General features: G+C 41.0%; 5 protein-coding genes across 5 annotated transcripts; 3 read left to right on the top strand and 2 right to left on the bottom strand.

Moving 5' to 3' along the window:
• Positions 1–1,739: 1,739 nt before the first annotated feature.
• K441DRAFT_717236 (uncharacterized protein) lies at positions 1,740–2,692 on the top strand (the record flags this gene model as incomplete). The annotated part of the gene is made up of 5 exons (XM_067653989.1): positions 1,740–1,850; positions 1,902–1,949; positions 2,004–2,085; positions 2,139–2,432; positions 2,640–2,692. Exons 1-5 carry the CDS (start codon positions 1,791–1,793, stop codon positions 2,690–2,692), a joined length of 537 nt encoding a protein of 178 aa, XP_067504783.1. The 5' UTR covers positions 1,740–1,790.
• A 352-nt stretch (positions 2,693–3,044) lies between these two features.
• K441DRAFT_658679 (uncharacterized protein) lies at positions 3,045–4,986 on the top strand. The gene is made up of 7 exons (XM_067648397.1): positions 3,045–3,309; positions 3,365–3,559; positions 3,618–3,764; positions 3,819–4,094; positions 4,152–4,378; positions 4,439–4,707; positions 4,757–4,986. Exons 2-7 carry the CDS (start codon positions 3,451–3,453, stop codon positions 4,845–4,847), a joined length of 1,119 nt encoding a protein of 372 aa, XP_067504782.1. The 5' UTR covers positions 3,045–3,309; positions 3,365–3,450; the 3' UTR covers positions 4,848–4,986.
• A 5,591-nt stretch (positions 4,987–10,577) lies between these two features.
• K441DRAFT_705113 (uncharacterized protein) lies at positions 10,578–11,699 on the bottom strand (the record flags this gene model as incomplete). The annotated part of the gene is made up of 5 exons (XM_067653570.1): positions 10,578–10,636; positions 10,695–10,963; positions 11,027–11,262; positions 11,327–11,611; positions 11,654–11,699. 5 exons carry the CDS (start codon positions 11,697–11,699, stop codon positions 10,579–10,581), a joined length of 894 nt encoding a protein of 297 aa, XP_067504781.1.
• A 1,485-nt stretch (positions 11,700–13,184) lies between these two features.
• On the bottom strand, positions 13,185–14,939 carry K441DRAFT_78066 (uncharacterized protein). Its single transcript, XM_067654446.1, has 3 exons — positions 14,467–14,939; positions 13,463–14,420; positions 13,185–13,403 (listed from the first exon to the last, which is right to left on the bottom strand). Exons 1-2 carry the CDS (start codon positions 14,583–14,585, stop codon positions 13,514–13,516), a joined length of 1,026 nt encoding a protein of 341 aa, XP_067504780.1. The 5' UTR covers positions 14,586–14,939; the 3' UTR covers positions 13,185–13,403; positions 13,463–13,513.
• Positions 14,940–15,721: 782 nt separating this feature from the next.
• On the top strand, positions 15,722–16,517 carry K441DRAFT_78094 (uncharacterized protein). Its single transcript, XM_067654447.1, has 2 exons — positions 15,722–15,982; positions 16,226–16,517. Exons 1-2 carry the CDS (start codon positions 15,946–15,948, stop codon positions 16,474–16,476), a joined length of 288 nt encoding a protein of 95 aa, XP_067504779.1. The 5' UTR covers positions 15,722–15,945; the 3' UTR covers positions 16,477–16,517.
• The last annotated feature ends 8,436 nt before the right edge of the window (positions 16,518–24,953 follow it).

Raw genomic sequence — 24,953 nt, 5'->3', positions numbered from 1 at the left:
ACAAAGAAGCTACGTTATCCACTCAAATAGTAGCATCACGTCCAGTAATAAAAGCGACGGTAATTTTTTATATCTATTTGTGCTTCGCATAATAGTCAAGTGGTTTCTGGGTAGAGCATTCCCCGTCTAGTTTTATTCATAAGCTTAGCAAATTTCAGGAACATCTAATTTCTCACGCAACAATTCTCATCCCACTCATTTATTCACTTCAAGCTTACCCGCTAAGTTCTTCTTTTCTCAGGTTGGCTCTTTAATAAGGGCCTCTTCATATTCTCCTTTTCCCATTTGATGGTATTTTTGTTTCGCTTAGCGAGCTAGTGAGAATGGAATCGGAGAAAAACTACCAAATCGAACGCAGTTGTAGATGACCGCCGGTAGGCGGGTTTAAGTCACAACTTAATGGGCTCATCCTTTACAGACTTACCATTAGACGAGCAAATAAAGTACAACACTGAATATCGACATTATTTCAAGAGCAAGACTCTTAACCCTAGGTCTTAGAGCCGATTTTCACTAAATTCCAGTGCCATTGAGTAAGAAGTCCTGACCGAATTCTTATTGACTTATTTCTCGGACTTTAGAATATATTGTATTACACAACTCTGCTTTGGGGAATGGAGGCGGTAGATTTGATCCAGAATTCCTGACTTAATCCACTAGATGAAACTCCACAATTACCCCCCCCCCCCCCAACTAGTAGTCCAATGATACCAGCTACAAGAGCGATACAAAACAGGACAAAGTGGGGAATGCCTATATACAGGACATCGGACCTTGGCAATGACTATGTAAGCATTGGACCTATGCGCATGAGGCATATTGCACTGCCTCTTCCTGCTTTCTTCCCTGTCAATATCTGCCTAGATCTTTGCCGAGAGACTGCAGAATGAGGCGGCCATTTTAGTGACAATGGACGAATTATTGGAGATACCGCATCCCGTCAGCCTTGATCTCCAGCACTCGCGATCAACCTCGTGCGTGTCAGGACGTCTTGCTGCCCGACCGTTGATGCGGGAATGTTTTGTGGCGATCATGATTGGTTACCGAGAGAGTTTGTGCAGCCCACCATGCCATAGTGGGTGACTTGCCATTGACCTGGAGGATTGTATTCACACTATAGACAGTGCGCTGTCGTAACGCTACAGAATGCCTTCTATTAGGGGCCTTGAGAACAAGCCGATGCTTTGATCCCGTTCAGCCCTGTGCTACAGAACGTGGCGTGCTTTGGGAGTCGAAACCATTCTCATTGGTATTACTTACACCTATCCCAGCTTTTCTTTTGCGCCCGCAACTCCCCCCCATGTCGAAATCTCCACACTCCGATTTATTTGGTTTAGATCAAGGTGTGTTTAGAAAATAAGGCGACAGGCGACAGCTAGGTATGCTCAAAAGCAGCATAGTGATACACAGCCTTACCCATCGCCTCATCAGATGAACAGAATCTGTCTATACCCGAAATCAACCATTAATTCGGAGGCTCTGCGATATCTGTGGGTTTTTGTTGGTCCCTATCGATGCTCGCAAGTCTAGCTCCGCCTGAGCTGGATATTCCGGTCTACACCCATAGAGAGGTATACATCAAAACAGCCTTGAGCTGCGTGACTGCCTCAAATCTTAGAACACGCTGACCATTTAAGGCTATATTTCATACGAAGTCCCTCGTGTAACCCATAGTGAACTAAAGTTACCAACTCTTACAACGTCGGACACAAGAATGGTATCATCAGGCCAAACTTCTTCACGCTTCCACACTGCGACTCAAAGGAAGTAACTTCACAAACCGCGTCTTCATGGCTAGCCCGCAACAGAGCCAAAGTTCGAAAAGAAGGCCTCAACCTCCGAAACCTGATGTAAGTGGGTTTAAAACACGCCAAATTGGAATTATAGCTAATTCAATGCAGTGGCCTCAGTATGGTGATGTGCCACCAAAAACCTCGGCCCCGTCGACGGTACATTCCCTCAACTCACAGCCCTTTTCTAGAAGCTAAATAGTATCACAAAAGTGGCCTGATGAAAAAGCCATGACCGCGACAAGCAATAATCCCGTGAATGCAAAGTGCCCATTTGGTTCCAGCCAACCTACAGGTGAGAACTTGGGTTTGCTTACAAGACTAAATGGCTATTAACGCCCCTTTCAGTTTATGGACCTTCCATGACCACAGGTAACATTTATGATATTGATCCAACCTCCTCGTACTCATATACAACGCAAAAACCCCCAGAATCGCATTTTCAATTCACGAGAGGAAGCCCACCTTGCACTGATGTTACTCCACGACAATACGGTACACCAGCTGGCAACTACGCGACGGTGGGACAGCCAAAAGCACAGCAGGCAGGCCAGTACTACCCCACATCAAGGGGATCCGCTTCGGAGCGAATATGGTGCCAAAAATACGATAGATATTACAAATTGTCATACGACTCCAAAGGTAAAATCCACTTTCACCTAATCATGCAGAGTCAAAGTATACTCACCAGATATTGCTAAAATAGGTGAGGAAACGGTAGTTTGGCTGTAGAAACGCTACGCCCAGATTCCCCTTAGAAGATCCTCTAATCGTTTTCGTCTTAGCCCCGAGCACAGCGATTACCCCCCCCCTTTATGTACTTGGATCTTACAAAATAAGTTTCTATAGATTTTTCAAGTGTCTATTTCGAAGCGCGGTTTATTGAGTTACAGGATTATTAACTATTTGGAGACTTTCATTCTTCCTTTGATCTTATGGTGAAAAAGAAAATAATGGCATGCTAGTCGAGTGCGTCTGCCGTCCTTGCCAAGACTAGAGCTCGCCTGCAGAATCCATGCCCTTAATGACGCTGCCACGGTTAACCCATTGCTGTGATGACAATTAATTGCCTCTAAGGCTGAATAGTGATTCCTGGTGATATCGCTTTGCTTTTAAAACAAGGTATTGTAACCGTGCCTCCGTGTCCGGCTCCGACTGAAACCCGGGCGTCCATTAGAGAGGCGAGCATGCATATGATTCGCAAGCCCTTCTGCAGTCACCAGCGGAGAAACCGCATCGCTCGCGGGGCTTTGTCTGAAACAACTGTATCTAGAATGTCATATCTTCAGCACAGGGCGTACGCGCACGCACCCCCATGCCATCCCTAGCCTTGCCATTCTATGCAGCTTTCATTCGTCTTTTAAAAAAGGCAAGGGAGGTTCTAAGTTGCCTTGCTGCAAAGCTCTCTTGCGCTGGCCCCATACATGTTAAGCCAACTCTCAATCGTGGAGCGACAACAACGATATTGGTATACGTTAAGCCTCCTGTGTTGATATTTCAGCATACTTCGAGGCCTCCAGTATGTGGAAATCATGTCAAATTATTTCGCGGTTTGCTGACCTCTACGATGACAGTCTCGCGGCGGGCACGAAAAGGTCCCAAAAAGACTCTTCCTACCTACCTACCTATCTACAGAAAGAGGTCAAAGCAAATAGGGGCCATGGTACTGGATGTAGAGTCAGATGATAATGCAACTAGCCAAAATTCTAGCCTCAACACCTCTCCTAGCTCTGCGTCCGCTGGAAGCGTGCCCACACCCGAGCAAGGAAGTACGGACATTCCTTCAAGGTTTTTATTTTATCACAATACTCAAACTCTCAGGGTCAGGCTTAAGCTCAAGTTCTATTCCCTCGCAGTCTTCAAGGGGCTTTAACTTCATGCATTACTTCTCCTTTACTGGATGGTTATTAGACTGGCTACGGAGCCGCGATAGCTGGCCAGACGGCCGGTACGACGGCCTGGAATTCGAGTCAAGTCGGTAATATCATTATCCACCCATCTATATTACGGAAACTTAATAAGTTTTAGTCGATAGCTACGCAGAAGGCTATCCACAGTTCGCAGCGTTCGTAAACAGTGATGATAATTTCCGTGTTTACCGGCGATTCGGAACCTTACGAAATCGAATTCTTCTTCACAGACAGCAGGAGCTAGCGAAATTAGAAGAACGCCTAAATGAGATTGACGGAGTTGACAGTAGAGAGAAGAAACACAGGATACAGTCAATAAGAAAAGATCAGTGGGATCAGGAATCGCACCGGCAAGTATTGATCGATGAGATTGACCGGAGGCTGGAGCATTATGGTGAGCAGCTTGGTAGTACCAATTGGCATGTAGTTACAACAGGCCTGACGATCACAGACAACCTCCTAGAGCGGGAACGTAGATCAATGTCAATGCAAAAACCTACGAAGCGTAACTACAGGAGCATCGTTAACTATCTGTGGAACGAAAAGCCGATTGTGCGGTCTGAAACAGCCTTCCTCAATCCCAAGGACGATTTTATCATCTTAGCTAAGGAACAGGACTCTCCGTTTCACGCGACGCTTGAGAAGATGATATGCAACTCTCCTGTCAAAGGTGTAAAGGTATTTAGATTAACTTGTGCCACAATACTCCTGAGTTTTTGATTTGTTGACTTTACGTAGTCTCTGTTCTCAACTGAAGCGCAAAAAGCGAAAACTCAAGTTCTGAATGTCCGACTTCTCGACAAGCCTAGAGTAACATATCTTGGTCGAATTATTGTGACAGCACTAGCAGTCACGTTGACTGGTATACCCGTCTGTGTCCTCTTTGCTATTCCTTGCAGCAACAAATCCAAGATTGCTCTTGTGGTAACTTTCATTTTTCTATTCCCTGCAGCGATGACATTGACTGCTAGACCAAGGAACCACGAGCTTTTTGCGGCGACCGCAACGTACGTTATTCTCACAAATGAATTCGTATATGGCACTGACATATCTCAGGTATTGTGCGGTCATAGTGGCATTTCTTTCGAATTTCGCTACATTTTCCCTTGGGCAGGCATCCCAACCTGACGGACCTTTACATTTATGACTACAATCCTGAATAAGTGGATATAATGTACGAAAATAAAAGTGTTTTACGTTTGCCAATCAATATTTCTCTACCTTTTTTGGGATTTACAACCCTCTTGTACCTATACATACCCAAAAGCATTCAACTCATGGCCCACCTAATTTTTCCGCTTTTAAGAAAATCTTTATTGACCTCAACGGACAATAGTAGGCCCCTTCAATAATATTTCCCACCATTCGGTTCATAGATCCAGTCCGAGCCGAGGCTTAGCACCCCCCCCTCCCGGTAATCCATGATCGGTCTACGCCTTGTTTCAAGGATCCTAATAACGGGAAAGTGAAACTCGAGGTGTTTCGCTTATGAATGACCTTACGCGGCACACAGTTTAGAGATGCCCCTCTGGTAAACCGCTTCAATGTTGGTGAAACCCCTATCATATACCATTTTTGTAAGAAAGAGAATAATATGATTGCTATGGAGAACAACCTTTTACAACACCGCATGATCTATTCAAAGATTTCCAAATACATCGGCTTCAAACTTGGCTAAGCGTTTCACTAAATACTAAACCTTCCTGCCCGTATCCTACCTCTCACACCGGTTCTTCAATCTCCGCTCCCCATTCTCCCTTCTTAGTAGCTTCGGAGTTTCTTCCGTATGCGCTATTTGGGGCAGCCTTCCGGGGTTCAATCCCTCCTCGAATAGCACTGGCTCCGCTGATGTCAAAGGTTAGGTTAGGTTTTAAAAACAAGACCAAAGCTACTCTAAAATATAATTTTGAAGCTCGAACTGATTACGGAACCGGTTAAACTAGATCAACTAGACAATAGATAGATCTTAATGTAAGGGGGGGTACGTGGACATCTACGGGAGCTTCCTGAGATCACGTAATTGCTTTGCCTGTTGTATATATTCTCATCGTAACTGCTCCACCTTATGGAGTCCTTACACCACCATACACCTGCATCCCCGCGTGACATAATAGATAAAATAGCTAAAAAGGGCCTTTCTAGAAGAAAAATACAATCTTTTTATACTTCTTTATCCTATATAGGGAGACTAGTAAAAGAAAAGATTCTAAAATAGTAGAAAAATAATTAGTAGTAATAAGAATAAAGGAAAATACTATACTAGGATCTATAAAGGAAGCTACTCCTTTTCTCTTAAAGCCTTTAAGGATATAGCCTAGAGGCTGTATACGTAGTATTTTATATAGTATATTATAATAGATATAAAATAAAATAAAAGAGATATTACGGACCTTATATCGGCAGTAGTACGACTACTAAGAAGAGATATAAATGGGTTGGTTGAGATAGTATAGGAGGCGCTAGAACCGATCGAGTTATAGGACAAAGGGTAGCTAAGTCACGTGGCTAGTTACGTTATAAGTTTAGAACGTGGGAACGTAAGAATATAGGGACGTGATATACCGACGTACTAACGTACTAACGTATTTAGTACATTTCTTAGGCGTAGTATTAAATACTTAAAGGACCACAGTCCCTACCTAGATGGTTCTCTTCTTTATAGCAAATCTTAAAATATAATTAGAGTTAATTTATTAGGTAACCTACTCTACTAGTTATATTTACGTTATTAACTTCCTATTTACCTATATACTTAGCCTATTAATAAGTCTACTATAGTATTTCCTATAAGGCTTTATTATAAGAGATACTTATTAACTTTAAAGCAATTATAAGAATTAGTAACTATATATTTAATAAAGCTAAACATTTATTATATTTCGCGCTTATTAGTAATATAGTTAATTTATTAAGGATAAAGTATATATTCTAGTTATAGGAAGTAGAGGCTATTTTAATAAATAAAAGGATTATCAATACTTTATAGGTTTAATTTAATATAGGTTTAATTTAATATAATGTGTAAATATAATCTACTTTTAGCTATAAAGCTTATTAAAGGCTTTACTTAATATAAAATAATTTAGTAATTACGACTTTTTTTACTATAAAGCTACTATACTTACTTTTATATTGCTTAAGCTAAATATCCTAAACTTAGCCTTATATATCGCGATTAGAAAAACGCTTAAAATTACTATAAAGCTAAAACTTCATACTCTTATTACTCTTTATTTACTCTTATTTACTCTTTTATAATATTTCTTATATTTCTCCTATAAGGCGTGCGTAGGCTATTCTATATATAGGAGAAAATTAATCTTATATAGGAAAAGAAACCGTAACTTATTAAAGGGGAAACCTTATAAACTACCTTAATAGAATAAAAAAATCCTTAGTTTAACCACCTCTGCATATAGCTAGTAACCCTTAGGGCTGCCTAATAGCTACATTTAGACTTCTATAGATTTTAGATCTTTATTAGCACTACTACGTCTTAGTTCGGCCTTACTATTAACTATCCCTATTACTACTATTTCTTCTAAACTATTATCCGCTATATGTACTCTAACCTCCCTTACTCCCTAGCCACTTAGAGCTTATCGAAGGCGTAAGGGGAGTTTCTATCTTAACCAGCGCCGTTCTAATATTAAAAGGCGAGCGAGATATATATATACTTTAGGTATCTTTTCCGCTCAGGCCCTAGTTGTTAGGCCCTCTCTTAAGGGGGCCAGTGCGTGAAGAAGAGATAACCCACGTGGTTATTATTTAGGCTACTAGGTAGGATTATACAATACAATTAATGGCGAGTAACCTATTGTTCTCCGCGGGCGCATATAGTCCTAAGGGTTAGAAAGGGTATATTTATTCGTTTTCCCGCTTATCTATCGATTATAAAAGGTCTTAATGCCTTTGATTAAAGGGTTAGGGGACGCTAAATCTAACTCGTGGCTATAAGGATTATATAGGTAGGCTTAGGATAAGAGTATTGTAGTTAATTATTATAAAGGGGTACCGTTTATAGTAGCCTTTAAGATTTTACTCTATATAAAAATATTTTACTACTTATAACGCCTCAATAGCCACTAACTCCTACCCGTACGCTATACAACGTCTTTATATTAGCTCTACTAAATCTAAAAACTAGTAAATTTATAGGCTAAGACATTTAGTATAGATAGAGTCCGATTTTAACGACCCACTCTATATATATAAGGAAATTTTCTTATTATATCTTTAGCCGGTAATGTTAGTAATCTTACAATATTACTATCTATAAAGATTAATTAATTTTAGCTTTAATAGAGCCTTTATAAAAGCCTTTAGCTTAAATTTTAATTTAACTTTATAATAGATAAGAGGCTCTACTTTAGCTATATCTCTAGATTTCTTAGCACGCTTCTATTATTTCTTACTAGAGCTTCTATTAATTTACTTTTAAAAAGTAGTAGGAGCCTTACCTTTTATATAGCTATTAATGCCTCTATATAGTTACTAATTAGTAATTGCAATAAAGCTCTCTATAAAGAAAAGTAAAATTAAAAGGATAATATAATAAAAGTAGTATATAGATAGAGATTTAGATAGTATAATAAGAAGTTATATAAAGGTAGCATAATAAAGAGGCGTTAATTGGATTAAAACGGCTACTTTAACGCATTATACAGATTAAACGATACTATTTTAAAATATATTACTTTTAAATTGCATTTATAAGCCAATATACATATATTTAGAATTTGTAGGTAGTACTTAGCCTTATTAGAGCCTTACTAGATCAAGACCTATAAAGTTTTATTGGTTACTTGGTTACCTGGTTATCACCGAAGCTTTAAAACCGATCCAAATTAAGCCAATTAAATCGTTGAACTAGTTACTATTAAGATTTCGGTTGAACCGAACCAAACCAATGAAGTAACCTAACAACTGTTATCATCTGCTCCGCCGCATCCACAAAATTTTGTTGTGGAACCTCTGAGGATAATATTCTTAGTGGCTGCATCAGGGGCTGCGTTAGGTGCTTCTTTTCGTGTGCCCATTTTCGCTATAGTTTTGGCGCTAGGTTGGTGCTTGGTATGTCAAAGATAAGGCGGGTTTGTGAGAAACTGGGCGGTACAAGGGCACTTCTACTGATTATTTATGAACTTTTGAAGGATTTCATGTTATGCCCGTGGGATTTCATCCTCTTGCGTTCCTTGGTTTCGAACATGCATACGACGGCTGCAGAAAAAACGAAAGGTGAAAATATGATAGGCGTCTACTTATACGCTGCTATTATTATAACAGCGATACTGTTACGCTCATTCTGGCGCTGCGAAGTTTCCTTTATCGTGTGTTATTCCTTTTTCATTGCGGCATAGTGGAGCGGCAGAGGTATTGCAGCGTCGCGCGCGGTACCAGCCATCTCAATATGTGTCGTACTGCATACCACCTCCAGCCCCTTGGTTCATCCGTGATTAGCGTGCAGGAGACTGTCCATGTAACAAGTCCACTCTTGGACCGTAGACTTCTTAATCCAATCAACTGCGTATATCACCCGATCCTGGCTGCATAATGGCTGGTACTAATTAAAAGATGCAAAAAACGGTTGTAGGTATCGGTGCTGTCTAGTTAAATGACTTGCCTGCAAAGCATATTCGCTTGTGATTGGACATTGTTCAGGTGCAGGATGTGACGTTAGGATGAAGCGCTGCAGTGCCACAGCGCGCAGCAGGTGTAAATAGAGGAGATGATGGTCTCACCCGGGATAAAATGCTATCTCCACCAATATCTAAAGTCTTGCATATTTAGTTCCACAAGACACGCGGAATCAATTTGTTTATGTACTTGTATGAAAGCCAATTTAGATTTACTACAGCTGATGCTGTGCATGTATTTAGGTTTTTTGGTTTAATTTACATAGCGGTAGAACTGATACACAATATATCAGAACTCTATGTCCTCCAAATTTTGGAAATTTATCATGGAATAGGGATGTCGTTCAGGTAAAGTTGCTCAGCAGGGGGTAGTCGACCACTTCTCGGCGATCCCGTGCGGCTAAATTCCGCCACATCTGGACAGCCCCACGCTCCTGAAGATCTTAAAGCCGTAGCACTTTTGCAAACTCTTCGAAACTCTTCGTGCCAGTGCAGAAACATACCGGCGTTTAGGCACATGAAACATTAGCCAGATTTTCCGAAAGCACCTGCCAAGAGAGATCTATTGGGTATTTTCCTCTACGAGATATGCTTTTTTTTTTGATAGTCCATATATTGGTAGTGAAACATGTTTCATATGCGTGGATGCGAGCTGTTCAAGATAACCTTTTTCCTTGGCGCTCGTGCCAGAATGGAGACATAGTTAAACTCCAAAGGGATATCTTCCATTTATTTGTGTATTGTTGAAGCACCAAGACGCTGAAAACTGAACTAAGATAGAAGTGCTGCTGTATAAAGGCCATGTTGTGGCCATTATTAAAAATTCCTAATATCTTTAACCTTGCTAACATCTTTCCCAGTCTTTCCTGAATCCGGTGGACAATAGCGTATTTCAGCGCCTCTGGAAGTAATCATCATTCTTAGTAGGACTCTGGGCTTTAACTGATGGTAGACTGTGACTTTTGCACTTCTTGAATTGCGATAGAAAGATAAAACCAGTGAAACTCATCTGTGATAGTGCGGGAGTCAATGAAGAGGGGCTGAAACGGCAAAGTATCAGACTTCTCCGCCTCTAGTGGTTATCAGTCTATGATGAATCATCTACATGACATTCTAGCGCCTTGTATATGTTTTATGAAATTTATCTTTGGTAATTCTATCTCTTCGAGTAACTCACAAGCTCTGGTTTTCCGACCGGGTCGACCATTATCCGACAGGATGTTTGGGAGACAACTGCGGACCTTAACCGGCGGATAACCCATTGTTATTCGAAGTGAAGACTACAAGAACCGCTGCATATCTGCGATAATCAGTATGAGAAGTACCGAGCCTGATTTCGGAAACAGAAAGAGACTTACGCTGCTCCGGAGAGAAAGACATCCAAAGTCTTCGCTTTCGTAATAAAAGAAACTGCGAACACGAATATTCCCGCTGCGATTACAATCGTCACAAACCGACCTATCATTGTAGATAAGCTATTCAACACGATGACCGGAGCGAGCAGCACGAGTGTAGTTAGCCAAGCCATTAAAGCCCGACTTGCGCTTTTTAGTCGGGGACCAAAGAAGAACACGTGCTCGTCAGTTGTCATCATCCGCTTCTTACGTTTTGCGACGCCCCAGAAACGCTAGTAGAGGTAATGAGTAAGTTCGATGCACTGGCCAGATGGGGAAACCTTGGAAGCATTCACCATTCTTACTCTATCATGGAACCATGCCAATATGTCTTCAAGAATCCATTCAACGCGTTCCATGGCGCCATCCTCACAGCTAACAAGCGTTACCAAATCTTCTCGCTTATTTAGGTACGCAGTCTCCTGACGTCCGATGTCGCCAGTTCCGGCAGTCCAGTTCTTTAGACTATTGACGTTCCTTGGTGCTGCCTGTTGAAGAGAGAATGCGTGGTGGGAATGCTCAAATAGAGCATCTATATCAAAAATAAGCGAATAATTCTTTGGTACAAGATTTCGTCTGATCCTAGTCTCACATACCATACTCCGCCATAGCTTTGCTTAAGTCTTTTAGATTCTCCTGACGTTCCTTATTATTATCAATCCGGCTACATCCAAGAAAGACTAAGTTTGGATCTTTATCATCAATGTTGTCCAGGGACTCTTCGAGTCTGCATATCTCGTCCTGCTTGAGCAACAGAAGCCTCTGCCGGGCTCGTGTGAACCGGCGAAATATGTGGTAACCAGGATCTGCACTGAGAAGTGCTGCATAGCGTGGGTAGCCAGGGCGGAAGTCCTCCACTGGTAGCCCGTGGGATGCGTCAGCTATGGCCTGATTGAGATTCCTATGATAGGGCTATTGCTTACGCTGCAATGATTCAACATCGCCGCTTCTGTCTCCAGAATCTGCCATGGTATCCTTTACTGCAAATTGTGCAGGTCTTCTGGGTGCAGTAGGATTAGGATTCCCTGACTGGGCATTACCAATCCCACGACGGAGAGAACTATTTGGCCTACATGTATATGCTGTGCCTTAGGCTTCTGGAGATGCAGGATCCATATCAGCCTGCAGTCATGGGATTACACAATAAGCCCTGTAGCTCACCGCTCCGCAAGGGGTGTCTGCAAGGCTACGGTAGTTGCGCCTTGGTCATTGGATGAAGGCTCGGGCGAAAGAAGACATGTCCAAAGAGGCTCTTCATAACCCAAAGTTCATGGCCCCTATTCGTTGGAGGAAGGAATTAGGCAACTATTTATCTTGGCAGGCAATCGAAATTTAGGGTGGTGTGGGTGTGGAGTTCGCTTATAGGGCGATAAACTGTGAGTTGCATATGCATGATCCGCATTTAGTATCATCGGCTTCCTGGCCGGCCAACTATGGATGTTAAGGTAGATCGTATACATGCATAAAGCGTGGCATCCGGTCGAAAACGTCTAGATCAAGCCTCCGTCAGGCTAGAACAACTGAGTGCGCTCGCAGAAAGTCCTTGCACGCGTGACAAGTTTAAGCTCAAACTCGCTCCTCCCTCAAGATTGGTAATCGTCCTCGTTTTCAAGACAAGCTTTATGAAATCACAGAACATGGACTCTGTACAGTCGTATAATCAAGTTTGTAGTAGTCCTGATACTGAGGCTCAATGGAGACTGATTCGGATTTTTCTGCAGCCAAACAATCATGGAAACAGAAACTATAGTCTTACCAGCCGCCCGATAGTCAAGGAGTACACAAACGTGAGACTTTCGTATGAGGCTCCGGGCCTATACACAGTGCTGATAACCTACAGGGCCGGAAATTCCGCACTGGAGATAGAGTCTTCGTCAGTGTGAATCGGGTTCTGAAAGGGCCCCTTCTTGTTGAGAGGTTTGATTCCAATGACCGTACCTATACATTGCGTGAGGAGGATGGAAATTCGCAGTGGGAAGGCGGCAAAAGAGTGAAAGAGAGCAATATGCAACTGGAAAAGAATTGAATCTTTTGACCTTCCGCGTACCCGGAACCAATCCTGGCACAAGGGTTCTGAACTTTGGCAAGAGCATCCACGCGCTGAGTAGTGATAAAGTTCCGGGATCATGTCAAAATTCATAAACTCCACCTCGTATGAAATTTCTACCGAAAATTTTCGAATCATGTTACATAACTTACAATAAGAAATTTCAACAGGTATAATTAGAACAGTCTAATACTATATGATCGGCTGTATAAACATTAAAAACAAAGGAGGCATGTCTAGCCGAGGTATCCTTGTTGTGGAAAAACCCGAGAAATATTCAATATATATCGTGAACATTCGAGGATTCCAGGTGATTATAGTAGCAGTGTGTGGATCGCCGTCCTGAATTCCGTCTTGTTTTGCTCAATCTAGAATACTGATAGATTTAGCACACCTAGCAAGTATCCGATGCCTGGGGCCTCGCCACATAGTGATGAAATGGAGCGAGCATCATTGTTTGGGGTCGAACGCTGCCTACTTTTGCCAGGCGATTGATCAAGTCTTATGATATTGAGGTAACTCGAAGCATTTACTAGACGGAGACGATGCGGGATCGAACTCGTCAAGAGTACGTGTAAAGGTAATAATGGAAGGCTTTGGTAGCGTAAAGGCTAATCGTGGGTCCACTTTTGTCAATACGTGAGCGGGTATCCAAATAATTCCTACAACAAGGTATAGTGCTCACCTAGAATTGAGCTTCGAATGTTTCTCTCGTAAATAGTGAATATCCAATTCCTCACGTTTTCAAAAGTTTCAGGAAGCCGTATGACGCGAGAAATACAAAAATCAGTAGTCCGGATAGACACGAAAAGATTGCGAGCCCGGTTGGTATCTCAATGATATAGCCTCCATGGACTTGCTGAACCCTAACCTTTTGAATGCCGGGTTTGGTGCTGCTAATACCCTCTGATTCGACAGTTTTTCGTTGCAATTCGCTATTAACTCTTGGACTAGGACCACCTCGCTTCGAAGTACATTCGCCCTGACCTGACCGTGAATTCCCTTGTCGGGCTATTGAGCTGAAATGTGTTGAACTAGAGCGTTGAGCGTTTGTCCTTGATATCTTCCTTGGCTCCTCATCCATCAATTTTACACTTTCGATGAAATCTGGACGGTCCAGCGTTAGATACCGTAGGAGTTGATCATTTTGACCATCAGTAAGGGTATCACGGATCTTAATTTTGATTGTAAACGTATCACTGTCAGATGAATAGTCAGAGTTGGCTTCTTGACTCCCTGATGGATCAACAGGGCCTATACGAATGGTTCCTTCAGTGAAAGGGTGATGGCAGGGCTGGATTTGGAGGCTGGGGTTTTTGGTTTCCTTGATTTCTCGGAATAACTGTGTTTCCGTCAGGCAGTCATTGTGTGTATTATCATCTTCAGGAAAATGGTTTCGTAGTTGCTTGAGAAGAGCATTTGTGAAAGATCCAGGCCCAGGCAATGGCGTTTCTTCATGATGAGAAGCCGCAGCCAAAAGGTGATACGACACCGCAGCGTCGGCTCCAGAATGTGGAGTGAGAGGATTCTGACTTGCTCGCAAAGCGTAGCAGCAATCTAAGAGGAGCAGAAGATCAGATTTAGCGTCTCGAAGGGTCTCCTGAATTTTGAACCAATCCACAGTTGTGCCACCTTTCTCTTGTCTGTGTCAAGTAAGCACAGGCTTAAATTGCACAATGAATTCGTTACCTACTCTGCCCAAACTGATTCCTCATTCTCTCCACCATGGATATCATCATTTCGGTCTCCATGTCCACCATAATGAAGTATGATGAGTGCAGGACACCTCCTCTTCTCCATGATTCCATTGGTTTCAATTATGTTATCTGCGATGAATCTTGAAAGGTGAGAGTATGCATAATCCCGCGGTATTGCAAACTCCTTAACGTTGTGGCCAAGGCGAGACTCCAAATAATTTCCCAGCCTCTTACCCTCCTCTTTGAAACCCTTATCTCCATTCTCCCAATATATTATTAAAGAGCGGACATAGCGATAAGTTTGGTATTCGAGTCCTTGCACGAGTTTTTCCCGCATGCGTGCTTTCTGATCAGGAGTCACCAATGTGTTGTAGGGCGCAGAATTATGCATCCTCCGGGTCGACTCGGAGATGATCTCGAGGCCAACTGGTGCGCCGACTCGATATTGTTCAATACGGCGCTGCCAAAGTGTAGTGGATTGAAATATCAATTTGCGTGTGATTGAAGGGTCTCGTAAGTGGCTTGGTAAGGGAAGGTACGATCAGAATAGAAGCTCAGTGGTAATGAATCGCTCAATTCTATAGGCAAGTCGATCTAGAATATCAGTACACCGAAATTCAATAAGGACTTGTTGCAGAGGGCTTGTGATAAGTAAAGGAGGCGTGCCAGTCGACTGAAATGTTGCGAGATATATTCACCGCACGGAGCTCCTAGAGTTGCCCGAAGTGACTCGCTGAGCAATTAAAAGTAATGGTAGTAGAAGAATGATTGTGTGGCGCCGGTTGTCGTCGATACTAAAGGAGCTTCTTTGAAGTGAGTGGACTCGACTTGCGTTAGGTTCGGGGTTACGTTCTGGCTTGGCAAAACATTAGCGCCGCTGTTGTCTTGATCCATGAAATCTGCTTCAATGAATCTCAATCAACTCCACGACTACGATTGCCCACCAAAGAGTTCAGTATACGGTGCAATATTCCACCAAGTTCGGTCGAGTGATTTCTAGTACGTAGAATTGTTACTTGTCATTGATCGAGACCGCCAAAATGACCAGGAAAACTTGTGGTGGGGCTGTATAATTTTTGATATTCTCAGCGCGTAGCATCTTGCCGCAAGATGATATGGCCGTTAGAAACTTCCGATCCTTTGTATAGCCGAGTTTTGGAAGAAAAGCGGACTAGATATCGAAGGTCAGTGACGGTATCTTTCATAGACCGGTCTTCCCAACTACCAAAGTAAAAGGTCATTTTCACCTTATGCTGTGCTGCCTCGGAAATGCGGTGCGCGCCACCCTCTAATACCAGAGCATCATCTAAGTCGTATCGTGTCTTTCTCTCGCAAAGTGCCGTTCCGTATGCTCCTTTCCCTTGTTTGGTCGACATCGTTTCATGGGATTTCCAAATGTAATTGGATTCTAGATCGTGAGAACCAGTGGAATATTAACGTTTAGCACATTCATGTAGCTGGGTGTCGTGGGATGAGTCTGTGCCTTCGATCATCAGGTTCCATGTTTGGTAGGTACCATCGCCAGTGTTTTCTATATTTATAAGGCATATATTAGCCAAGATGGCGACCTGCTTTGTACAGAGTGTATTGTTCTTACCTTTGGTTTATACATCCACTACTCCTTTTACATCTAGTCATGTTCAACCACAGGTTGCGAGCACTTACCCCCCTTCAACTGTTGCATGTTTCTAAAGGACGAAGTTACTCCGGTGAAAAGAGATCAAATAGTATTCTTCCCTAACCTCCAGTAGCCGCACCGAGCTTATTTTCCCCCTTGGTATCCATGGAATGTATGACAAGGGCCCGGGTGGAGAGGTGTAGAGGAGCTTCCATTAGCGATAATTGCACAATTGGATTGGTAACGATGGAATGTCGAGTCACTGGAATCAGTGATTTGTGGTATATCTTGAGATATGGGGCAGACGGTGTTATCAACGTAAATGGTCCTATTGATTCCGTGAAACAGGAGTGTATGAGTTGTCGAGGATGGGAAAAAGAGTGACGGGCGCAGAACGGAAGAAACGCGCGGAAGGCATGAAACCTTGCCTAGCTAGGTTCAGCCTGAGGCACATACAATTGGCAAGCCTAAAGTCCTTCACATCATTGGCAATGCTGGACTTCCGTTTGTCCTATCAAATTTTGCACAACTGACCAGCCTTCCTAAGCAATGTTTGTGTTACCCCCGAGCAACCCTCAAAGAACAATATCCAAGCCTATTAACCCTAACAAAAAAGAAAAACCTCTCTTGTTACTTACAACTATCTCAAAAATGTGTATTTCCAAGGATTATGGAGAACGGTTGCCTTAGCCGCATGTTCGGGGCTCTGTTTCCATGATCGAGTTTGACCGGTGAGATTGTCAAAAGCTCGCACCTCCTTGCGTCATGATCGAGTTTGACCGGTGAGATTGTCAAAAGCTCGCACCTCCTTGCGTGAGGGTCAAAGCTTTCGGGTGGTTGAGTTGCCTAAGGAAATTCTGTGTCTGCCCAATCAAATATCTTTAAAACCGGAAGTTGACGCATATGTGGTGTGTGTCTCCGCTTCTTGATCAGACTTGTTCTTGAGGTTGGTGGTTCGTCCAATTAAAAACGAAGACGCGGGCCCCACCCTAGTCCATCTCGTCTCAGCCAAATGTGTTATTATTGGATGATACTTATTTTGTCCTCCTTGGCTTACAAGGAGTCCAATCAATTTTCCCGCGCGTGATATTGCGATTGAGGTCTTGCCACCAGTTCAGTCGTGGATATTTTACGAATCTTTCTTAAAAGATATTCATTTGGTGAAGAGTTATCAGATTATTTATTATTTAAATCATCCAAATGTCTCCATCCGTTTCGACCCCTTTTCAGCCAAATTTGAGCTCATGCTCACACGAAGCGTGAGCGGTCTCGAAAGATCGGCCCGCTCAGCCTAGAGGTTCCCAGTCCATTTAGGCGTCTATGTCAGGATTCCGTACGTCCACGAATCGTTAGCGCTCGCTGTGTTCCATGCAGTAGCGGCGGTGGCGGCGGGTAGGCGTGTCCTCGGGTACGAAGTAGGATCATCATAAAACACTCCCCCACCTTCGAGGAATGCCTAAAAGACCGCTCTCTACGGGAGATTCAACCAGCACGATTAATATCTCTCAAGAGCTTATATAGCATAACTAACTCCCCTAACAAAGCCAAATCTGCTATATAATCTAAACAGGCGTAGTGGTACAAAAGCAGTTTCATCTAATTATGTGCAGATATGGATGATTTTTATCTCTCCCGCTCCGCAGCAGCCATGGGGTAAGTAAGCCAAAAGACCGGGCAAATCCACTTTGGTGCGCCACTCAGGTCTCCAAGTTAAAATTTCAGTCCGTGCTCAGGCAAGTAGAACTTACGCCTCGTTCGTGAAACGAATCACTAACCTGCTGTCGTGCCTCTTTCCTAAAGTAGATTTTGAGTTCCTTGGGAAAGGACTATAAGTGCGTCATTCGCTTGCGAACCGATTGACTCCGCACCAACGGAATCGTGTTGAGCTTACTGAGGTAAAGGGGCGCAAGAGACTCGCCAGGGGGGACGCCAGACGAACACATAGTTACAGTCCCCTCGTCAAAAGTCTCCGTGCCAAGCACGTGTTAAAAATGACACTCCCTGCCAAATTACTATGCAACAACTACGCAATAAATTCTAGAGCTTTAAAAAAAATATGAAGCTCCTTGCAGATATACATTCGAGCGAGCGACTTTTTTCAGAGTCTAGTATTTACAGTCCCATGTTAAAAATCTCTTTTGTCGAAGTCCCACTAAAACTCACTATATTTAAATATATTTTCTACCACTAGATATTAAAAATATGGCCGTGGAAATCGGACTCTGCACCTGTACGAGGTGACGGCTACGAACCTACTAGTCTTCGGATTCAGCGGAGCCAACGCAGAGACGCCGCACAGCGTGCGGGTGGTTGTTGAGACGTTAGGGCGGTAGTACAGCCTGTACGAGCTTCGGCTTCCCCCCCCGTGTGCGCGCAGCGGTACACACGCAATTTCGCTAACAATTAGTTAAGTGCACTATCCAGCGTAGACACTGTGCACTTACAAGAGAGGTAAAGTCTCTAATATTTAAGCTTAATCGTAAGAGTTAAACTTGAAGTTCTCTAGTGTGCAAAAAAGCGAAATTGCGTGTGTACCGCTGCGCGCACACGGGGGGGGAAGCCGAAGCTCGTACAGGCTGTAAAAGGGTTTCACACGGGATAGTGAGATCTCAAAAACTACTACTGTTGGTACCCCTTTATAGTAAACAGCTACCACGCTCCTATTCCGAGCCCACCTATATAATCCTTATATACATAAGACGGATCCTAAGGCCCCCTAACCTTTAATTAAAAGCATTAACGGCCTTATATTAATAATTAGGCGAACGAGTAAATAAATAAATAGAACAGAGGTAGAGGGACACCCCCTAATTGATACGCGGACACCCCTAATTGATACTCGGACACCACCCCTAATTGAGTTTAATTCCTTCCTGATTAAGTTAGAATATCACGTGGAATCCGAATTAGTGCGCAACCATGCGCGACCGTCGCGCGCCCATACCTAAAACATTACCTCGCATTTGCCTTACCTATCCTCACCCCAGCCTCTGACTATTGAGCGCCGCCGCGGCCACCCGGCTAGCTCTATTCGCGTTGATACATCGACTCGTCGCAAGCCATTAGCATTTGAACAGAATACTGGGTGGGTGTGGGCGCGGGCGCAGGCTCGGGCGCAGGCGCGAGCACGGGCGTGCTTGCAGAGGCAGTTCGTAGACAGGCAATTCGTAGACATCAAGCAGAGGCAGTAGCACCTAGATAAGTTCACGCGACGCCTCACAGGGTACTGCGCAATCGAGGTGTCACGGTTATGAGAGTTATAATTTGATAATTTGATTTTCGCAAACAACTTAAATTTACGTGATATTCTAACTTAATCAGGAAGGAATTAAACTCAATTAGGGGGGGGTATCCGAGTATTAATTAGGGGGTGTCCGCGTATTAATTAGGGGTTGTCCCTCTACCTCTGTCTAAATAAATATATACCCCTTTTTAACCCTAAAGTAATCTCCTATAGAGTATACGGTTATTTACTAATATTTATATTATAACTACCTAGTAACCTAGATAGCGACTATATAGTTTTTATAAGGTAAGGATATAGATAGGGAGTCCAATTAATAGAATAATAGGGTATATTATATAGATAAACAAATCTTTAGGGGAAAGAAGGAGTCTATATACGAGGTAAGAAAGGGTTTCTTTAGGTATATATAGCGTACATACCTTATAAGCGAGTTACCCCTAAGTTACCCATACCTTATAGCTATATAACTATCTACTTAGGTTTTACCTAACAGTTTTATATTCTTCTCTCTATAGACTAGCCCCCCTTAAAGAGGGCCTAGTAACTAGGGTTTAAGTACGGAGAATTGCGCGAAAAGAGATTTCTCCTTCCTTTTTGGGAAAAGCGTTGTTTTAGTGCCAAGACCCCACCAAAAATCAGCTCAGTCAACTTAATTAAAGCTTTTAATACTAATATATCACCTATATAACGTAGCTGACCGGAAAGCAAGCCACTCTACAAAGCGAGCCATATAAGGAAATACCTACCATTTTTTATTTTATAGCAAATTATACTAAAATTAAAAAGCCTTAGCATATTACATAATGCTAATTTAATCTTTACTCTCTTATAAAGCCGAGACCACTATACAAAATATTATACAGGATCTCTCTTCTGCTGGTAAGCCCTTAATTTATAAGGCTTTTAGTGCCCACGGAGCACCTAAATCTACTATTAGACACTATTTTACTAGCCGTCTCCCACAATATAAAGCTTATCCTAGTTTATTATATCCTTTATAAGAACAGCAAATTATTAAATAGATCTATAAATGTTAATCCTAGGGCCTTCCGTTAAAGGTTTATATACTTATAAAATAGCTTATTCTCTTTTAGGAGAAGGCTAAACTATAGGCAATATTACGGCGCTAGTAGAAGCCAGTGGAAACTAGTAGATTATAGCGGACAGTTGCAGACAGTTTTATATAGTTTTAGATAATTACTGTCACGTAACTAGAGGATTGTATATAACGTCAAGCGGTGCCGCCCTTTATTTCCTTTTCTTTCTCTAGCTTTAGATCCTTGTTTATAGATAACCCAATTATATAGGCTTGTATGCGTCCATCTTACTATATTTATACCTTAATTAACTAAGTCGCTAATATTATCTAAAGCTTAAACCACGCTTTCTTCCTAAGAAGGAACTTAAATATATTTATAGGATTACGAATAAGAATAGAACATAGAAGTAGACCTAAAGACTATTACTAAAACTTAAAGAATAGAAAAGAATAATAAGACCTATAGAATAAGCATAGACTAGAACCCCTGTAGAATCCTATTAAAAGTTACCCTAATAACTATACTACTATGCTAAGAAATATAACAGCCGGTAAAGTAGCTGTAGGACCCTTAAATACCTCTAATGGTAAAATAGCAACTAACTTAAACTCCTAGGAGGAGCTTATAGCAGCTAATGCTAAAATGAAATAACTTTAAGAGCTACTTAAAGCTAAAGAACCCCCTATACCTAGTAAAGAGTTATCGGACACCTAAAGACTTGCTATAGTTTTTAAAACCTTAGCCTAATATATAGTATTAGCATTAGTACAGTCCGCGAAGGCTATAGACCCCTTATTACTTACAGACGGAACTAACCCTATATTTAATAATTGGAAGCTTTAATTATAGAATAAGCTTAAAGTTAATGCGGATTATTTCCCTACTACTTAGGCTAAAATGGCCTACGTCTTTAGCCGTACTAGTAGGGATATATAGACGTACCTACGTCCGTAATACGCATAGGACTTAGCAGATCCCTTCCTCTTTAGAAAAGAGATAATTGTCTACCTATCTTCTATTTATAAGAACCCCTTTAAAGTATAAAACGCCTGACTTAATTATAAAAGCCTAAATATAAAAATGACAGAGACCTTTTTAGCTTTTTAAACCCGCTTTTTGTGCTTAGCTAGCTAGGTTTAAATTTCTTAGAAAGATCTAATGCTAGACTTATTTAATAAGCTTAACCTTATATAGTTTTTCTGCATATTCCGTAACGTAGTAGAAGTATTAGGTAGGCTAGATCTAGCACAGCTGCTAGAACCGACGGCGTTTAGCTAAATAGTTAGTGCGACCCTAGGAAAGGTAGGAGGACTAGTTTTATAAAACCAAACTAGTAGGGGTAATACTAGTGGCGTTAGCCAAGACACTTAAATAACTTAAAATTCTCTATTCGCGAAACCCCGCTTCGCTACAATATATTAGGACCTAGTAATTTCACTAATACCCATTTCTAAACGCCACTACGCATAATGGATATTAGGGCTAATACTACTATAAAGTAGGTGCGGGATATAGTTTAGTATAACCTAAAGCAGTAGTAGCGTTTTCTAGCAAGTATATAGGCCTAGGCTAAGGCGCCTTTTTTAATAAGAATTAGCAGAAATTTATAAATAAGGAAGCTAGAAATATTATTAGCTTAAGGCGCGGCTAAAATAATATAAATTTACCTAAAAGGGAAGAAATTTTAGAACGCGTAAATGAAAAGCTAAGAAAAGATTAGTTAAATAAAGTAAACCAAAAGGTTATAAGCTGGCGTATACTAAAAGCTATTAGAAGCGCTACTGGTTAGTTTAATATAAATATAATAACTAGTATGTTTTTGCTAAGTTATATTTTAGTTCTAAAGAATAAGGAATTCTAAGGGGAATTAACCAATAAACCTATTTAGAAGCTCCTATAGGATTCTATATAAGACAATATATAAAAATAAGTAGCAGGTAGTGCGTATAGGGCGTAGCTATAAGGATTATTAAAGATAGGCGCTTAAATTAAAGCCCAATATAAGTAGTACCTGTCTCACCTTACGAAATTAGCAGCGTATCGTACCCTAATTAACGCAGCTATATCCTATGCAAATTTGTGCCCTATAATACTACTACCTATATAAGCAGTGCCTAAAAATACAGGGTATTTACTCGTCTAGTCGCCGAGTCTCTACCATAAAATTAAGAGTAGAATGTCCTATATAGGCTAACCATTTTAGCGCAATTCTCTAAGCTCTAAGAACTATAAGAGCAGGCCTCACCATTTACTTCTATTTAGCCCTATTGCATTTAAACGCTAAGCCGTTCCCTTAGGATATAATAAGGTATTTAGATATAAGTATAACTAATAATAAACCTTATATACGAACTTCTGTAGTATTTCTAAGTTATTACCATATTTTAATTTAGCTGTAGGCGTATACACTACGCGCTTTAGCTTACGGAGGATTTAGGCAGCCCTATATATAGGAAGCCGCTTAGTACTAGCAGCTCCACTATACTTCCCTTACACAAATACTTACTCAGTATACTCCATTTCTATTTCCTATAAATACTTTCCTTCTATAACCGGTAACGAAAATCTATTAATAACTTCCTATAGTAACTCCGAACTGCTAGGCTATTAGCTCTATAAGTAACTAAAGGCGAATTATACGCACTAGAGACTTATTATTAAATAAAGCTAATAAGAGCACTACTAACTTTTACGTTAATAATATAATAAGCAATATCTAGCCCTATTTTTCTCCTCCCCCTCTAGTAGATATTAACGAGGAATTAATACCTACTAAGCTTAACTCTTTTTACAGCATTAGGGAGACGGTAATTACTATTAACTCTAGTGTTAACGATATAACAACGAGCATTTAGCTCTATCTTTCTCACCCTTTAATAGATATTAACGAAAAATTAATACCTCCTAATAATAATACCCCCTCTATATACTCTGGAGTGGAGGATAGACTTACTTAAGACTACTTTAAGGGGGAACTAAGGGTATCCTTAACCCCTACGCAATTATTACCTCTTAAACCCCTAATAGATAAAGATAATATAACTAGGACATTACCTTGCCTTACTCTAGTAACACCAATTAGGGATTATATTCTTTAGCCGACCGTTTTTAGTTTAGCCGTAGGAGCAATAGTTAGGGATAATATTATTTAGCTAATTGCTTCCAGTTCAGCCAAAGCACTTAAGTATTTAAAAGTTTATATAAGTAACTAGTTTATATTCTTATAGAAGAAAACTAACCGCTATAAGTATTTTATTAATATGTTTCGTATAACGGCAAAATATTATTTTAATAATTATTAAATGTTTAGGCTTAAAGCAGTATTAGGATATAGATATTGTAGTATAAAGATCGTCTACCAGTTATTAGACAATCCTAAACTCCTAAAGTACATTAAAATAATCTATATAGTCTATAGCCCTGCTAGCGAGTAGATACTAACAGGAATTTCTAAGGATAAAAATAGGCCTATATTTACGCTTAACGGAGTAGTAAATAGATCTTATAATAATTCTCTAAAGTACTGGCGTTCTTCTATACGCATAGTATAAACTAGAATAAATAAGGGTAAAGAGAAGATAAGGATAGTCCAGTATCCATTACTATAGGCGGTTATTACGCATGCGTCAGACAAGGCCGAAAGAAATAAGTAGTTACTAAGATGTAGTTTTGCGTTTATTAGTTATATAAAAAATAAGTAGTATAAAGAAGTCCTTAAAGCTATTAAAAATTATATACTAATAAATAGGATATTTATACTAATCTAGCATATTCGTTTCCCTATAGTGGACTTTCTTTAATAACTAGGTACTTAAAAGTTAAAATAGGATAAGCGAAAGGCAGGATATAAAGCTATCCGTGTAAGCCGCTATAGAAGATAAACTAGGATGCCGAAGTGTTCTTAATTAGAGCGGCATTAAGACTCTAGTATAACGTAACTAGGCTAAGTAAGAATGTAGCTTACGCAAGGCGGTAATTAGAGTTTTACGGCCGTATATTATATAGAGTATATAAAGAATTCGAATCTATTAGACTAGTAATTATAAGATATTCCTGCTAAATACGCTAAGGATAAGAATACTAAACTAGAAATAGACCTTTAAGCTAAAAAGAGCACTACTATTTAAGAACAAGGATATCCTAAAACATTACCGCCGTCCCTTACGCACGGCAGCTCTGCCCTTTACTTTCTTAGAGTACGCCTATGGTGATCTAACCTTAGCATACCGGACGCGTCTTTAATAAGACTTAAGGGCATCTCCAGAATTTAAAAGCCCGCTCTTATAAACCTAGGTAAGCTTCCAAACTATCTTATATTTACGCCCTAACTTAGTTATTCTTTCCCCTAGAATATCATCAATCTCCCATTCGTCATCTAAGCTCATTTTATTATTTTTAGTCCTAGTATAACACTTTATAATAGGCTTTAGGTTTAAAACATTGCTCCAGTTATTAATAACGCCACCGCTATTACTATCCTTGTCCTTATTATAAGTATAATTGCTAGCCTTATTATACGGCGGTTTAATGCTATAGAGAAGGGTAGGCTCCTAAAGCAAAGGGCTGGCGGGCCG

This window comes from Cenococcum geophilum (assembly GCF_001692895.1).
Source record: "Cenococcum geophilum 1.58 unplaced genomic scaffold K441scaffold_17, whole genome shotgun sequence".
In the NCBI taxonomy this organism is placed as follows: domain Eukaryota; kingdom Fungi; phylum Ascomycota; class Dothideomycetes; order Gloniales; family Gloniaceae; genus Cenococcum; species Cenococcum geophilum.
The sequence above is the reverse complement of the archived record's forward strand: the minus strand, read 5'-3'. Positions and strand labels throughout refer to the sequence as shown.

Excerpts from the sequence above, each read along its gene's own strand:
- K441DRAFT_78066 (XM_067654446.1), bottom strand. The coding sequence starts at position 14,585 with ATGGAATCATGGAGAAGAGGAGGTGTCCTGCACTCATCATACTTCATT. Across the intron at positions 14,421-14,466 it reads AATCAGTTTGGGCAGAGTAG|ACAAGAGAAAGGTGGCACAA; the intron begins GTAACGAATTCA and ends TACTTGACACAG.
- K441DRAFT_658679 (XM_067648397.1), top strand. The coding sequence starts at position 3,451 with ATGGTACTGGATGTAGAGTCAGATGATAATGCAACTAGCCAAAATTCT. Across the intron at positions 4,095-4,151 it reads CCGGAGGCTGGAGCATTATG|ACAACCTCCTAGAGCGGGAA; the intron begins GTGAGCAGCTTG and ends TGACGATCACAG. Across the intron at positions 4,708-4,756 it reads CTTTTTGCGGCGACCGCAAC|GTATTGTGCGGTCATAGTGG; the intron begins GTACGTTATTCT and ends GACATATCTCAG.
- K441DRAFT_78094 (XM_067654447.1), top strand. The coding sequence starts at position 15,946 with ATGAGTCTGTGCCTTCGATCATCAGGTTCCATGTTTG. Across the intron at positions 15,983-16,225 it reads ATCATCAGGTTCCATGTTTG|CCGCACCGAGCTTATTTTCC; the intron begins GTAGGTACCATC and ends AACCTCCAGTAG.